The sequence below is a fragment of the Palaemon carinicauda genome, chromosome 14 (genome assembly GCF_036898095.1).
Source record: "Palaemon carinicauda isolate YSFRI2023 chromosome 14, ASM3689809v2, whole genome shotgun sequence".
NCBI lineage: Eukaryota > Metazoa > Arthropoda > Malacostraca > Decapoda > Palaemonidae > Palaemon > Palaemon carinicauda.
Window position 1 is genome coordinate 43,601,370 of NC_090738.1, and position 18,207 is coordinate 43,619,576.

At 45.0% G+C, this 18,207-nt stretch overlaps 1 protein-coding gene across 3 annotated transcripts in view; it reads right to left on the minus strand.

Annotated features, from left to right (window-relative positions):
* Positions 1–18,207, minus strand: part of LOC137653558 (centromere-associated protein E-like) — an 892,913-nt gene that overhangs the window by 399,544 nt on the left and 475,162 nt on the right. For all 3 annotated transcript variants that reach the window (XM_068387057.1, XM_068387056.1, XM_068387055.1), the window contains exon 20: positions 406–515. In XM_068387057.1, the coding sequence (XP_068243158.1) occupies positions 406–515 (110 nt within the window). The remainder of the gene's footprint in view (positions 1–405; positions 516–18,207) is intronic.

Consider the following 18,207-nt stretch of genomic DNA (forward strand, 5'->3'; position numbering starts at 1 on the left):
CTGCTGGAAGGAACTTCCATCAGGACGACATAGCTATCTCACTCAAAATTAGATTTTTCCTACGTCAAAATCCGTTGTATAATAGCTGAAAAAATGATATAGAAATGTACCATTCAAAGGTTGGAAAATGATAGAACTAAAAAGTAAAGATGGTATTGATATGAGGAGCAATACATCATAAATGCAGTAAATCTACAAGTAGCAGGACAACTACTTCCAGAAGGACAAGGACATGATAGAAACGATAAAGAACTGGACCTGATGAAAAGGAAGAGTCTGGGTAAAAAGTTTTATTACAATGATGATATCATTTAATACTTCCTGATATGAAACAGAGAAATATTTTGCAAGCCCTGAAAGAAACTTTAAATACCAAAACACTTAAATCACTGTACATCAACCTACGTTTCATATATCTGTTTTCCAGTAATGCAGTTCGAATATCGACATATGGCTCTTGGGATTGGCTTTATGTCCGATGGTCTCCCTATAAGGTTAACATGATGACGAAGACCCTAAGAGTAGAAAAAATAATAAATTAATATTTTCAATAAACATGATGTATTTGGTAATTTCACTCGCTTTATTTTCCATAACATAACAAAAAATCTTTTACTCCCTTAATAAGCATACTCACTTCCAGTAACACAGTCATACCTTTCCTCACGAAAGACTGCTTACGAAATTTTCAAGCTGCGAAACGAGATGCGAATATTTTTATGGCTCACTTTACGAAAAAAATTTCACTTCAAGAAAAGAGATTTGCTAACTAGGCCGAGAATAAAATAGTCACCCATCACAGAGTTGAAGAAAATTGGTTCAGACAATAGAAAATGTAGCTGTATTTTCAATTATCATCACTGACATTCAGTACCAAATATTTTAATTGAAAATCACCCTTCAGAATAGGCTGAATTCATGAGAATATTAATCTTATTTATTTCAAGTTTATGTTAACATACTGCTGATTAAGATTATATACTGTATATATATATATATATATATATATATATATATATATATATATATATATATATATATATATATATATATATATATATATATATATATATTGGGGGGGGGGTTGAGCCATGTCGTCCTGATGGAAGTTCCTCATTGGCAGCCTCTACTTGGGATATTTCTGCGAGTGATATACTGTACCAGAGAAATTTTACCTTAGAGGTATCAACAGAGTTTTGACCCCTGGAGCAAATATCCCGAGAGATATCATGTATAAATCAGGGACCTGTTAATAACAAGCCATGGCTATTCTTCCCCGAATAAAGTTAACCTTGTCTCGAAGGATAAGGGATAGGGTAGGAAACGTGGGCGAGAGAGCCATTACAACACCCAATATCAAAGATGTGCTACTACTAACACACTTCCTGTTGAACCATTCCCTTTCACAGCGCCATCTTTGCCCTTCACTTGGAGAGTTTCTGCTCGTTTTTTAGCTTTTTGAGTGCTTTTTTTACCATGGATGCTTCAACTACTTCCTCATCGTCTAAGTTGAGTATCCACTCTTTTGTGTGTTGTACAATTTCGTGTCTCAACCAAGTTTCTTTTATTATGTTGGATGCTTTTTTGTTCGGAAGCCAGCAGGCTTTTGGTGCCACTTATCATGTCATCAAATTCTCAGAAATCATTATTAGTTATTTAGTCATTTACTTCTGGAATATGTTATTTTATCATTCTAAAGTGTGGTATCTATATGGTATCCCCCATCCTTCCTTGGTATTTCTTTTGTGTTTTTTATCAGCATTGGCTTAGGCTAGCCTACCCTAGTCAGCAACCATGCCTGATAAATGTTCACTAGTGCACCACTCCCTCCTTTCACCAAACCTTACGGGTTGGGCGAGGCCGTCTATCCTCCCAGGAATGTTGATTTGTCACGGCGGGGAGCTGTGTTCTTGAAGGTCTTTTTGGGAGTTGGATAGTGTTCTCAGTTACCCTAGGGTGACTGCTTTTCACTTTCCACTTAACCTATATGTTTGGCAAGGGGCACAGGTCTCGGGATCCTGTTCCCTGTGTTTACTTATGCCTACCCATTAGAACACCTTACCCCAGTTCTGATGCTGACTAGTAGGCCTCCTTGTGTTGCCCTGACCATCAATATTATTCTCTCTTAGTCTTTGGTAAGCTATGCCTGGTTGTGAGGACTTGTCCTCTGTGCCCTATCACGGCAACCCCTCTGGGATACTATTGTTGTTCCATGTTGCTGTTGGGCCTTCCTGCCATGCCACCTCACCATTTCCTGAGTCTCCCATCACCACCCCTCCTTCCCCTTTCCTTGTGCCTGTTAGTGTCCCTACTTGTAAGCTATCTTTCCTGGCCTAGGTAAATGAGCTTTTCTCCTCCTATGGTTGAAATCTCTCTACTGCCTTAGAGTCCACCCTTGGGTGTTTCTCTGCCCCTTCCCCTTCCAAGTTAGGCCATAACCTAACTGTACCAGAACTATGTTCCTCTTGTCTAGTCATCTCACCCTAGCTTTTGAGCTTTTCCTCACCCGTTAGCAGGCAAGGCTTGCCTAAACAGTTCTCCCATGGCCTACCCCTATCTAGGCCAGAACTATGTTCCTCTTGTCTGGTTATCTCACCCTGGCTTTTTAGATTTCCCTCACCCACTAGGAGGCTAGGCTTGCCTACACAGTTCTGCCATGGCCAAACCCTATCTACGCACAGAGTTGGTACCCCTTGGGTCACTCCTCTGCCGCCTTGGCAGTGCTTGTCCTATGTCTGCAGCCTCTCTTCCTGTGCTATATCACTCTGATTCCCTTGCCTGGTTAGCCTATCTGTCTATGCTTCCTGTCTTGTCAGCTTGATATATCCCTCTCGCTATGGAGCCTCGACTCCCTTGCCGGGTTAGCCTATCTAGACAGAGGTGCCACCTCCTGTCTCTGCTTCCAGTCTTGTCAGCTTGAGTTCTTCTAGCACTGGCTGTGTGTTGGCTTTAGGTCACCCCCTCTGCTGCCTCAGCTGCCTTAGACTAGTCATCTGCTCTTTCCTATCCCACATCTGAGGAACATTGTCCTCTGAATTTGGTCGATTGGATCCTGCCTGGTTGTCAGGACTCCCTTTGAATTTTTAATTCTTAGCAACCTGGTCGTCTTGTATGGCTCTCATTATTTCATGAGCTGCACCCCCACTTTGTGTAAGTTAATGATAATGATCAGGTTCTAGCTGGTTCTCTTATTATCTGCCTTTCACTCCTGTACTTCCCCTGAGTGTGGACCCTTCCCTTGGGATTGTCCACTCTCCCCCTGTTGACTTTACAATGCATCTGCTGCCTTGTGACGACATGCCTTGGGATATTGAGAGTCATTCTTTTCTGGCGAATAGAAATATTTGCCGCTTCCCAGCCACTCTTGCTGGTCTAGGCAGTACGATGAGTGAACTTGCCTCCTTAAGCTGTTCTGATAGACGTACTTTGGAGGTTCTGGTGTTCCTTTGATGTGATCCCTTCCTCCATATTCCTACAACACCATCATTATGTTTTGCTTCATAAATCCTTCCAGATTTTTAAGCTGTTTGGCATGTGTTCTATTATAGACTAGAATTAGCCATTCTTTAGGTGTAGCACGATTGCCAAGAGCCTAAATGGTCAGAGTACTGAGAAATGCCAACAAATGGAACAAAAATCTCAGAAACTAGTATGACTGAGTAAAAAACCTCACCGAGGGAAGGGACCACTGTCAACAAAACCGGAACTAAAGACCAAAAACAAAAACGGCGAGAACGTCTCCAACTAAAAACTTACCATCTCTAGGCTAGGCTAGCCGAAACTGACACGAACTCAAAAAGACATAAATATTAAACATACATATACCAAGGCACTTCCCCCAATTTTGGGGGGTAGCCGACATCAACAAATGAAAAAAAAAAAAAAGGGGGACCTCTACTCTACGTTCCTCCCAACCTGACAAGGGACTCAACCGAGTTCAACTGGTACTGCTAGGGTGCCACAGCCCACCCTCCCCTGTTATCCACCACAGATGAAGCTTCATAATGCTGAATCCCCTACTGCTGCTACCTCCGCGGTCATCTCAGGCACCGGAGGAAGCAGCAGGGCCTACCGGAACTGCGTCACAATCGCTCACCATTCATTCCTATTTCTAGCACGCTCTCTTGCCTCTCTCACATCTATCCTCCTATCACCCAGAGCTTTCTTCACTCCATCCATCCACCCAAACCTTGGCCTTCCTCTTGTACTTCTCCCATCAACTCTTGCATTCATCACCTTCATTAGCAGACTGCCATTTTCCATTCTCTCAACATGGCCAAACCACCTCAACACATTCATATCCACTCTAGCGGCTAACTCATCTCTTACACCCGTTCTCACTCTCACCACTTCGTTCCTAACCCTATCTACTCGAGATACACCAGCCATACTCCTTAGACACTTCATCTCAAACACATTCAATTTCTTGTCTCTCCGTCACTTTCATTCCCCACAACTCCGATCCATACATCACAGTTGGTACAATCACTTTCTCATATAGAACTCTCTTTACATTTATGCCCAACCCTCTATTTTTTACTACTCCCTTAACTGCCCCCAACACTTTGCAACCTTCATTGACTCTCTGACGTACATCTGCTTCCACTCCACCATTTGCTGCAACAACAGACGCCAAGTACTTAAACTGATCCACCTCCTCAAGTAACTCTCCATTCAACATGACATTTAACCTTGCACCACCTTCCCTTCTTGAACATCTCATAGCCTTACTCTTACCCACATTAACTCTAAACTTCCTTCTCTCACACACCCTTCCAAATTCTGTCACTAGTCGGTCAAGCTTCTCCTCTGTGTCTGCAACCAGTACAGTATCATCCGCAAACAACAACTGATTTACCTCCCATTCATGGTCATTCTCGTCTACCAGTTTTAATCCTCGTCCAAGCACTCGAGCATTCACCTCTCTCACCACTCCATCAACATACAAGTCAAACAACCACGGCGACATCACACATCCCTGTCTCAGCCCCACTCTCACCGGAAACCAATCACTCACTTCATTTCCTATTCTAACACATGCTTTACTACCTTTGTAGAAACTTTTCACTGCTTGCAACAACCTTCCACCAACTCCATATAACCTCATCACATTCCACATTGCTTCTCTATCAACTCTATCATACACTTTCTCCAGATCCATAAATGCAACATACACCTCCTTACCTTTTGCTAAATATTTCTCGCATATCTGCCTAACTGTAAAAATCTGATTCATACAACCCCTACCTCTTCTAAAACCACCCTGTACTTATAAGATTGCATTCTCTGTTTTATCCTTAATCCTATTAATCATTACTCTACCATAAACTTTTCCGGAGCCTTTGTAGGGTGACGGCCAGGTCCGTTTTCAACCATAGAAAATGGGAATATTATAAAGTGGGGTGGACTGTGGCCGCCGTTCTAAAATCGAGTTCGTAGAAAACGGGAATATCCTGAACTGTGGCCGTCGTTCTAAAAACAATTTTGGCGGGAGAATCTAACTTAAAAAACCCACCTAACCTATGCTAAAAGCCGTATCCTTACCCAGGGGGCTTCGCCCCCCTGGACCCCCCCCCCCCCTTACAAAACAGTTTCCTTGCCTACGAGTACGACGGGAGAAGCTAACTTAAAAGACCCACCAAACCTATGCTAAAAGCCGTGTCCTTACCCGGGGCCCCCCCGGACTCCCCCCCCCCCCTTACACAACAATATAATTAACTACATAGTTAAATACTGAAATCCATGTGTACTTACATGATTAATATTCGTAATCGCTGAATTCCGAATCTTCGGGAGGCGCGCTGACGATCTTCTTTCTGACTTTCGATGGGCGGGATGGACCGGGAGATATGGATGGTCCAGGAGAAGTGTGTGTAGCGGCCGTTGTTGATGGGGTTTGGCAAGTTTTGAGAGGGTAAACACGATTGATTAATTTCAAGAATGCCTTCAGTTTACACTCTGATCCCTCTAGATATCGCTTGCAAACACAGTAATTTGACAAATAACTGTCATACATGTGTTTCTGTGTGCTGAAAGCAGGTATGACAGTCCTTTTCAAAACGTGCCACTGCGATTCTATAGAGTTAGTGTGTACACTGGGATCGTCCGGGCTCACAAAGTGAATGCTATGATTAACTGTGCGATGCTGAAAAAATTGATTCTTTATATTATTATAAGCCTTCCAACAATCCGAAATAATAGTAGTTTCGGGATGGACGAATTCTAATAATATAGGAATCAACGTCTCAGCCGAACGATCCTCGACAACCTGGAAAAACGTCTCGCGTGTTTGCCGATCAATCCCTCCAAACACCCAAGCACCTTTGACCGTACTACCCCGGTTATACTTCTGTTTGCCAAACTTGCTCTCATCTATCTCCACCACGTGACCAGGACCGCCAATCTTCTTACTGTCGATCAAAAGAATATCGGAACACACGTCCCGGCAAAAGTTGTACCAATCCACGAGAGTATGAGAGGCAAACTTTTTATACGTCTGGCGAATGGTGTATTGGGGAAATTTGAAAACAAAACCACAGATGAGGATAAAAATATCCTGGCACGACAACTGGGATTTTAAAAAAAAACTGTCTCGTTTCAAACTAATCTTTTTCCGGCACTTGTGATAATTACACCGCCAAAAGTACGTGTTTTCACCGTTTCTTGATTTGCCGTCGTACTTCTTAGTGACTTCGCCGATATTGCAACTAGAACACACACCGGAAAAATCACCTAACAAGCCTTTGAAATACAAATAATCACTGAAATTGTTAGTGGCCATGAAACTGAACACTTGAAAAAAAGTAGGGTCGTTAATTTGGTCGAACTTAATTATATCTTCAGAAACACGAGATGTAGCACCCGACGACATGGTGTCTGCACTAGAAAGAACGAGCGTGCTTCGTGTGAGGTATGGTATGATCGAGATTTTTGAATTCTTGAATTCTGATTGGGAAAAAAAATGCCCGTAGGCTAATCCGCAGGTCAAGTGGGGTCTCATTGGGTCGTTTCAAAAGTACCGCGGCCGCGATTAGTTCGGTAATTTGTCACTACAGCGGTGCTATCGCTATCGTAACGCCAACTACAGCTAGTTTTTTTAACTACGGGAGCGAGAAGATTCGTGGCCGGAGTAAGAACTCGAGCCACATAAATTTTCAGGTAATTTAGGGTTTTCGGCCAAAAACATAAAAGTGTGCGTTTAAGCACATATTTAAGGTCCGTAGACCCTTTCCAAACGATCTTATTCTATACAAGATAACAGTGGGAGCGATAATAAACAAAATATGGCCGGGTGGCCGTAGCGCTACAAACTACCCACTTTTCCAACTACACTCAACAAACTAATACCTCTTGAATTACAACACTAATGCACATCTCCCTTACCCTTATATAGTGGTACAATACATGCACAAACCCAATCTACTGGTACCATTGACAACACAAAACACATATTAAACAATCTCACCAACCATTCAAGTGCTAACTAAAATAGACCCCAAAGCATCACAATGCTAAAAAACTATTGGCTAACGTGAAACTTAAAAAATAAACAAATAAACACTAAAAAAAGCAATCAGGTACAAAACCCGACGCCATAGCTAGTTGGACTCGAAGCACTCAGGCTTCCTCTAACACAAAAGCTAAATTTTAACTCCCTGAAGGGAACCAAAGCAATAACAGCTAAAACAAAAGGCAAAGTGACGTACGTACTCAACTTTGATGAAGAAGAGGAAGCCATCATACGAAGAAAATCTTCGAAAAAAAGGTGAAAAGAGCGCACACAAAAATATAGAACAGTAGCGACAAGCTGCGGACAAAGGAATGAAGCGGCCAGGTCGTATGGGAGCACCGAGAGGTGATAGGATATGTAACGGCTTCTCACTTATCCTTTCCCTTACAGGATTAGACTAGGTAAAGTCTATTCGGAGTACAGATATCTATGGTTATCTTAGGATACGTCCCTGATTATACACGATATCTTCGGATAGTTGTTACGGGGGTTAGAACCCTGTGATACCAGACGGTAATTATCTTATAATATCAATTGCAGAAATATTATACAGTAAGAAGCTGCTGGAGGGAACTTCCATCAGGACAACATGGCTCGAGCCCAAAAATATATATATATATATATATATATATATATATATATATATATATATATATATATATATATATATATATATATACATATATATATATTTTTGGGCTCAAGCCATGTCGTCCTAAGGAAGCTACTGAAGGAACCTTCCATCAGGACAACATGGCTTGAGCCCAAATATATATATATATATATATATATATATATATATATATATATATATATATATATATATATATATATATATAAATATATATATATATATATATTTTTTTTTTTGGGGGGGGGGCTCAAGCCATGTCTTCCTGATGGAAGGTTCCTTCAGTAGCTTCCTTAGGGTATATATGACTACAGTAGATATTCCCAGAGAATTAAACTAAAGGTTTCACAGAATTCTAACTTCTGGCACGAGTACCCATAAGGTTTCCCTTTAGGATATTGTATAATAACAGGGGACGTATGCTTGTCACGCCACATAGCTATCTGCACCCCACACAGCGTTTACGCTTCGAGGGGGAAGTGTGCCAAGTTATGGGAGGAGCCATTACTAAGTTCTCCTCCTTCGTTACTGTTACGGTACTCTGTGACGTCATAACCGCCGCCATGTTGGCCGCCATCTTAGTTAACGTCACCGTTGCGCGCCTTCCTCATTCCTTCTTACGTAGCGTTTATGACCAGGTGCTTTTTCCCAGTTATTCGCTTGTATTATCATCATGTCGCAATCTTCTGGAAAGTTGAGTACCATATTCTTGTACTGTATAAATCAGCTCTGGCCGTAAAGTAACGCCTTTTTATCTTAAAATACTGAAATGTGTTTTGTGGCGGAGCTGTGCCTTGACCGGAGGCGTCATGACGCCGACGCTGTTGTTCGCTTCGCATACTTTATTTAGTTAGCCAGAACAACCTTTCCGGTCTTATAACTAATTATCAGCATTAGTTATTTAGTCTTCATTGCTAGGAAATAGTTATATTATGCCGACAGTATTCATTTTCGGCGAGTGTAGGTAGCCGAATTTGTATGCTAGATTGCTAACCTAGCCCCTAGGCTCGATAGCCTAGGCGTTTTTGTTTACTTTCATGCATGATATAATAAGTGTTCTTAGTGTTAGTTTATGAAATGAAAATGTTAGGCTTTTATACATATAAGATTCAGTGATTGCGCATCTTTTTCTCCTTCTAGGAAGTATACAAGGGGTTTCGATGATCTTGGTAGTTGACTCCCTTGCCTCTAACCTAACGCTAGGGCTTTTGTATACTTTCTCACCTCCCCAGTTACCTCTGAGGTAGCCTAGGCTACATCCTAGCTCTTCTTACCTTGAATCGTATTCAAGTGAGGTTAAGCTAGGATTTTCCTCCCCCACTCATAGCCACAGTACATGAGCTTTGAGGTTGGGACAGAACCTCAGAGTACCAGTCGTTTGCCCCCCAGCTACCCCATTAGGTAAATGAACTCTCCTTCTGGTCTCTGCTGCCCTTCCCCCTAGTCCACACCTGGTAGGGTTACGACCCTGCCTCCCTGTGGCCTAGCGACTTGTCCTACACCTGCCTTCCCTGGTCTGGGGACATGTACCCCTGGCCTAGGTTAAGCAGGCCATGGGATTCTGTTTCTTTATAGTTTAGGACGGTACATTAGTGCTGTTCCTTCACTGTACTAACCTACCCTAGGCTGGAGAACAAATTCTTCCTACACCTGGGATAGTGCTGGTACTGAAACAAAACCGCCCCCCTGGAGTGTCGGTGAGGGCTAACGCCTTCCCCTACACTCCTCCTCAGGACCCTCGCCCCTCCCCCCTCTGTCCTTTAGTGTTGGCCTAGCCATCACACCTCTGTCCACCGTCCTACAACTCGACCGTGTGCCGATGGGTTGTGGGGTCAGCCTAGTCCTTTTGTTGGTTAGTCCCAACTGCTAGGCTTCCCGCATATAGTTGAACTATGGGATAGCAAACGACAGGTCGGTCTGCCAGCGGAAGACTCACTATCTTAAGAGTGCTCTCCGGTCCTCCCTTAGGCCGCCACCTGCAACTCTAGAAGACTGCTGGCTCTGTTGTGGCTGGAAGAAAGGTTGCCATTCTCTCTCTTCCATTTGAACACTCCTTCCGGAAGAAGACGAGGTTTGGGTAGTGAGCTACCACCTTTCTCTCCTTCTTCTTCTATTCTTTCTCTCTATCTCATCAGTGCCAGTCCACTGCCACACTACCCTGCCAGCAACAGCCGTCAGCTTAGCCCCGGTATCCTTTCTGTCTCATTGATTGACGTCAGTGTTGGAGTACCTACGCCGGTTGCTTGCCGACTGCCGGGGGCCGCTGACTTGCCGGCGATCTGCCATCATCTTGAGGTTTCGCCCTTTCTCTGCCACATAGACTGATGGCTGGGAGGAGTTCCCCCTCGATGGACATTTGCCGGCACCTGGCGCGCTTCCGGCATGCCATCACGCTGCCGGCGCCACCTAATCATTCTACTTCAGTGGCCCCTGCCAGCGAGTGTCTATTGTATAGCTATATACAATAGCCAGTACATCTATGGTATAGTACATACCCTAGTCAGAAAACTATGGTGTATAGTTGTGCAGTAAGTTGTTCTAGCATAATCTGTACATCCATGCACAGTCCCTTGCCGGGACCTACCTGAATCGGGGAGAATCATTTCTCCCCCTTTCTCTCTATGCTGAATGAACTCAGCTACCTCTCTCACCATTACTAATACCCCGGAGGAAGTCAAAGCTATGCTTTATCCCTTGTGGATATTCTTTCCCCCTCTTAGGGTGCTCTTAAGGAGCCCCTTGAATTAGTTAAGGTGTGGGGTCACGGCAATTGGCTGGGCGGGATGCACAAGTATGTGTCTTTTCTGCTTCATTTCCAGCTTACCTATCCTAAGCTTACACTTGGAAAGGAATCTTATATTGTATGTAAAATTACTTTAAGACTAATCTAAGATTACTTCAAGTCAATGATTTAGACTTCTGTAGACTCATGTACCCCTTTCTTCTTTACAGGAGAAGTACATCCGGTGTGAGAGCGCCTTCTGCAGCGTTCGGCGCCCAGACTTTTATGGCCAGCTGGCGTGCCGAACCCACGCCAGCTGTTCCATTGCCCAAGGTTTTCTTCAGTAATGGGACCCGCAGGTTTGCACTGTCTGCAAAGACCTGCTCCATGAGGCGTTCGAGGCCCCCCCATCTGCGGAGGCCAGGGACATCACCCGGGAGAAACTACGCAAATGGGTGCGTGGTTTCCAGAAGAACGCCACGGGGCCCTATCTCCCTAGTGAGAAGATGAGAGCTCTGCTCTTTCCCCAGGCATCTGCGGATGCTGTTATCCCCAAGCCAGAGATCCCCTGCGTCCAGCTGACAGTTGAACCAGACGTATCGGACGCACTTCAAGACTTCCATCTTGATGAGGTGGAACGGATGTCGGAAGTGTCGGACACCACCGAAAGGACCCTGATGGCCGAGGGTCGAGAAGAGGAGGAGCATACAGAGGCTCCTGACTCCGAGGGTGATGACGCCCGCGCCCCCTCTGTTACTTCCGTTGCGATTTCGGAACTCGTCCCCTCTACTTCTTCCACTCCTACGCCTGTGAGAGTGGACACCCAGGATAACCTCCAGGCCTTGGTGGCACTCCTGGACGAAAGGCTTTGCCAGAGGGACGAAGACTTTAAAAGGAAGATCCTTCGTCTGTCGAAACAGACCCCGAGGAAGATCACCATTAAGGATCTTCCCCCTTGCTCAGTGATCAACCCATGGAGGCATGCAGAACACATGCCAATCACGAGTGGATGCATCTTTATCAACGATAAGTTAGGGGCCATTCCCCTTGAAGAGGTGGAGTTTTCGCCTAGCTTTGAAGCATACCCGGACTGTTACATCCGTCTCAAGTCCGAGCCAGTTTCCAAGGAGGAAACCGAGCCTAAGGAGGTCATCGTCTTCGACCACACAAAGGCTCAATCTCTTCTGGATGGCTGCCTCAAGAGTAGGGGCTACACCAACTCCAAGGTGCCGACCCTAAGCAAGAAACACCCGTCTTTTCTTGCTCCTGCCACCATGGTCTTCCCCTTTGCCGAGAAATCCCTGTTGGCAGTGTTGAAGGCGGTGGAGGAAGGGAAACCCTGCAATACACTGGAAGAATGTAGGCCCCTCTCCCTCGCCCTCCCTCCCGATGACAAGAACTGGAAAGACATCCAGTTAACTTTCTCTGTGGGAAAGTTGGATGCTGACATCGCTGGACAGCAGTTAAACGAGAACCTCCCCAAGCTCTCCGAATACCTTCTGCATCGGGAGCTGGACACGAAAGAGAGGCTGGGTGCCTCCCTCTCTCTTCAAGTCCAAATGGAGACAATAGCTGGGGACACACTGACCCCAGACTTCTATAGCTTCATCAGGGCCCGGAGAGCCTGTAGAGAATTCGTGTTTGCGGATGCCACCGTTAAACACGAACCCCGGAAACTGATTTCCTCCAACATTTGGGGGAAAGAACTTTTCCCCAACGACCTCGTGAAAGAGATCGTTGACAGAGCCGCCACGGAGAACCGGAGCCTTCTCCAGAAGTGGGGCATGTCAAAGACGAGGAAATCTTCTCAGGATGAGGGCCCCCAACCTAAGAAGAAAACGAATAAGCCTAGACCCCAGCAGCGACAGGCTAAGCACCAGTTTCCAACATCCGCTGCTTCCCAGTTGGTGGCTCAGCCCCAACAGACCTTTCAGCTGGTCCCCCAGCCAGTGGAGGCTGTCACCAGTCTTCACACCAGCCTACGAAAGACAGTCAACTACCTTTCGTCCCAAAGGTAGAGGCGCCGGCAAAGACTCCTCTCAACATCCATCCAGAGGGAGGGGAGGAAGGGGAGCTGGCAGCCGAGGTGATAAACCCTTGGGAAACCAGAAGCAATGAGATGTTTCCGGTGGGAGGAAGACTCCGCCTCTTCCAGGATCGTTGGACCTTCGATCCTTGGCCTCCCAGCATCATCAAGAATGGACTAGGGTGGAGCTGGGTAACATCACCTACAACCTTCCACCAATTCTTCCAACACTCCACCCCCGTCCTGGAAGAATACGTCCAAGAACTCTTGAACAAGAAGGTGATCAAGAGAGTAAAGTCCAACAGGTTCCAAAGAAGACTATTCTGTGTTCCCAAGAAGGACTACGTCAAACTCAGAGTCATTCTGGACTTGTCCCCTCTCAACAAGTTCATGGTGAACAACAAATTCAAAATGCTGACTCTTCAGCACATAAGAGCCCTGCTGCCTCCAAAAGCATACACAGTCTCAATATACTTGGCGGACGCCTACTGGCACATTCCAATGAATCGCCAGGCCTCCTCCAACCTAGGATTCAGGCTTCAAAGAAGGCAGTATGCTTTCAGGGCCATTCCCTTCGGACTCAACATAGCCCCAAGGATCTTCACAAACCTCGCAGAAACGATCGTCCAACAGCTACGCTTACAAGGCGTCCAGGTGATGGCTTACCTGGACAATTGGCTGGTGTGGGCGGCATCCTCAGAAGAATGCTTGCAAGCTTCCAGAAAGGTGACCCAATTCCTGGAACATCTGGGTTTCAAGATCAACACAAAAAAGTCTTGACTTTCTCCAGCTCAGAAGTTCCAATGGCTAGGAATCCATTGGAACCTTTAGTCACACCGTCTTTCCATCCCTCTGAAGAAAAGGAAGGAAATAGCAGGATCTGTCAAGAGACTCCTAAAATCCAAACGGATTTCAAGACGACAACAAGAACGGGTGCTCGGCTCCCTCCAGTTCGCTTCAGTCAGACCCAGTGCTACGAGCACAGCTAAAGGATGCATCGGGAGTCTGGAGAAGATACGCATCCATCGCTCGAAGAGATCTCAAGAAACCTCTGCCAACCAGGCTTCGTTCACTCTTAAAGCCATGGTCGGAGGCAAAGAACCTGAAAAGATCAGTACCTTTTCAACTACCGCTTCCATCGGTCATTATCCTCACGGATGCATCGCTAGAAGGATGGGGGGGTCACTCCCATCAACGGCAAGTTCAAGGAACATGGTCTCCCCTATTCAAGACGTTTCACATCAACATCTTGGAGGCCATGGCGGTCCTTCTTACTCTGAAGAGGCTGTCTCCACGTCCCTCAGTCCACATCCGTCTGACTCTGGACAGCGACATTGTGGTCAGATGTCTCAACCGTCAGGGCTCAAGATCGCCCCAACTCAACCAAGTGTTGCTACCCATCTTCCGCTTGGCGGACAAGAAAAGATGGCACCTCTCAGCAGTTCACCTACAAGGATTCCGCAACGTGACGGCGGATGCTCTATCAAAGACAACCCCGATAGAGTCAGAACGGTCCCTAGACACAGACTCATTCTCCTTCATCTCCCTACAAGTCCCGGAACTGCAGATCGACCTCTTAGCAACGATCGACAACAAGCAAATCCCTCGTTACGTGGCCCCATACGAGGACCCCCGAGCGGAAGCGGTGGACGCCATGTCCCTGGATTGGAACAGATGGTGCAAGATTTACCTGTTCCCTCCACCCAACCTTCTGCTGAAAGTCCTCACCAAGCTGAGAACCTTCCAAGGAACAGCAGCCCTAGTGGCACCCAAGTGGCCCCGGAGCAACTGGTTCCCATTAATCCTGGAGTTACAACCCAAGCTAATTCCCCTGCCGGACCCAGTTCTCTCTCAGCAAGTTCAGAAGTCGACTGTCTTCGCTTCATCAAGGAAAACCCGAGACCTTCATCTCATGATTTTCTCTCCCTAGCCGTCAAGAAGAGGTTTGGGATCTCGAAGAAATGCTTGGACTTCTTAGAGGAATACAAAACAAAATCTACCAGAAGGCAATACGAGTCATCCTGGAAGAAGTGGGTGTCCTTTGTCAAGGCTAAAAATCCTACAGAAATCTCTATATACTTTTGTCTGTCCTTCTTCATTCACCTTCATGGACAAGGCTTGGCAGCCAACACGATTTCCACCTGCAAATCGGACTTGACAAGACCATTACTATATGCCTTCCAGATAGACCTGTCCGATGACATCTTTAACAAGCTGCCAAAGGCATGTGCTAGACTCAGACCCGCACCCCCACCGAGACCCATCTCCTGGTCTCTTGACAAGGTGCTCCACTTTGCCTCAAGTTTGGACAATGAGTCTTGCCCTCTGAAAGATTTGACTCAAAAAGTGATTTTCCTATTTGGTCTCGCCACGGGAGCCCGAGTTAGTGAAATTGTGGCATTATCAAGAGAAGAGGGCCAGATACAATTCGCTGAAACATGCGAGCTTACCCTCTTTCCTGACCCAACGTTTCTCGCCAAGAACGAGCTACCCACTAAAAGGTGGGGCCCCTGGAGAATCTGCCCTCTAAAGGAAGATGTCTCTTCTATGTCCAGTGGAGAGTCTAAAGGTCTATTTTCGAAGAACTTCAGACTTTGGTGGAGGACAGCTCTTTAAAGGAGAAACTTCAGGGTCAGACTTGTCACTCAAACAACTAAGGGCGAAGATCACCTACTTTATTCGCAGAGCGGATCCTGAAAGTACACCCGCAGGTCACGATTCCAGGAAAGTCGCCTCTTACCTGAACTTCTTCCAGTCGATGGACTTCGAAAGTCTTCGCTCTTTCACAGGCTGGAAGTCCTCCAGAGTGTTTTTCAAACACTACGCGAAGCAGGTGCACGAGCTCAAACGGTATGTGGTAGCTGCAGGTAGTGTGCTAAAACCTGCTGCTTAGTGTTGCATAGAACAGTGAGTTATTCGGGACTCTAACTTCATGGGTGCCTGTGTTGACCCTAGTGTGAAACATAGTGATTTTAAGTGCCACCTTGTTACACTACAGACTGTTCTTATACAAAGGTGAAGTCACATAGACAGAAACACGTGTGCCACATGTTTTTAACATGAAGTATATATAAGACTTTCTAGAAAGACTTTATAGTTCCTCTGGAACTAATGTGTGTAATGGCAAGTTTTCCTTTTCGGATTCCACACCCCTTTCTATTGATGTCTTAAGTCTATGTTACTACTGTAATTGCATTCCATTACATTTTATTGCTTATTGTATGCTAATTCTTATTTAACTAAATAAAATAGAATTTGTTTACCTGTGCGTCTCATTTCGCCCTCACATTGGAAATAAAAACACTGTTAGAGAATTTTATTTACCTCATTTGAATAATGGTATGAACAATGTTATAATATTGTTACTTATTGATACAAACTCATCTGGACCAAGGTAATTTGTTCCAACACATTGTACTTACCTTCTTCTATCTGACCCTGGGACCGGCAGGTATCTCCAATGCTAGGTGAGTTCCTTTATCAAGTAACTTCAAGATGTTCCTTACATCCAAATAGGACTTCCAGGGGGCAGGAAGCGGTAACATGGTATATGCTTATCCGTAGTGACATGTAACGGAAATGTCACAGGTCTCTATGGTCATCAGACCAAAGGAATATTGTCTAGAAGTCGAAGGCACTACAAAAATGGAAAAATCCACGATACATTAATTCTCTGGTATACTTCCCTCAGGACGACATGGCTTGAGCCAAAAAAACGGATTTTGAGCGAAGCGAAAAATCTATTTTTGGGTGAGATAGCCATGTCGTCCTGATGGACCCGCCCTTGTTCTCTATTCAGGCCTTGACAGGCCCCTCCCAATCTTATTGTATCATGGAGGCTGGCCTAAACGCCAGAAGGAATGAGGAAGGCGCGCAACGGTGACGTCAACCAAGATGGCGGCCAACATGGCGGTGGTTATGACGTCACAGAGTACCGTAACAGTAACGAAGGAGGAGAACTTAGTAACGGCTCCTCCTATAACTTGGCACACTTCCCCCTCGAAGCATAAACGCTATGTGAGGTACAGTTAGCTATGTGGCGTGTCAAGCATACGTCCCCTGTTATTATACGATATCCTAACGGGAAACCTTATGGGTACTCGCGCCAGAAGTTAGAATTCTGTGAAACCTTTAGTTTAATTCTCTGGGAATATCTACTGTAGTCATATATACTCTAAGGAAGCTACTGAAGGACCTTCCATCAGGACGACATGGCTATCTCACCCAAAAATAGATTTCTGGGCTCCAACCCGTGCCGCTCAGTGAAATGCTCCTTTTACACTACATCATTTCTAAGGTAAAAACTGCTATAAATTTACCAGAGAAAAAATTGTATAGGAATGCTAGGTTGAACCCAGCTCGCTCACCTTAATAAGGTGTCGGTATAATAATGGGGCATGAATTAATCACAACCAGAGGCCTCGCACCATTTAGATATCTCCTGTCAATATCCCCGAACAGCGAGGTGCCGTTCAACATCCTACTACTACTAGCAATCCCACGCCAGTGACGTCACTCCTTTCTATAGCACGTTCTATCAAACACTTATTTTGCCTTGGTGTGTGAATTTCGCTGGTTTTTCCTAGATTTACCTCAAGATGTTGGACTCTACTGTCACTCCATCTAAGTTAAGTACCAGATCTATGAGTTTTGAGATTTTGGAGGGGGCCTTGCCCTTTTTTGCTTATATTATAACAGCTTTATTTTTCACAACCCCGCGTGGGTCTTTCATGGCGCTCGGCTCCCTCCTCTCTTTCTCTCGTTTCGTTCTTAACGCTTTTCAATGAGTTTTCTATACTGATTGTTTCTCGTTATGAACTGTCTGGGTATCCACGGTTCACACACCGTATTAATTTATTATTTTGATGCCCTGTTATTACGATAACAGTTATTACGATATATGTGAGCGTTAGGTTGGCATGCCTGCTTGCCTTCGGGCGTTTCTATTCCATTAACCCTTTAACCCCCAGGCTCTTTGGAAATTTCCAACCCTTAACCCCCAAGGGGTTATTTTTTTCCCAGCACATTTTGCAGTATATTTTTTTTAAATTGCTCTAACAGGCTTAATTTTTGTCATAGAGAGGTCAGGTTGGTCTCATTCTCTTGGAAAATGCCTGAATTTTTTCAATAAAATTATCAAAAAAAGGAAAAAAAAAATTTATAGCATTTTTTTGCAAGGACGTACCGGTGCGTCCATGGGGGTAAACGGATGGGTTTTGTGAAACGTACCAGTACGTCCTTTGGGGGTAAAAGGGTTAATATTATTACTTGGATTATTTACGTTCGCACGCCACAAACTTGCTTCTCATTTTAACGTC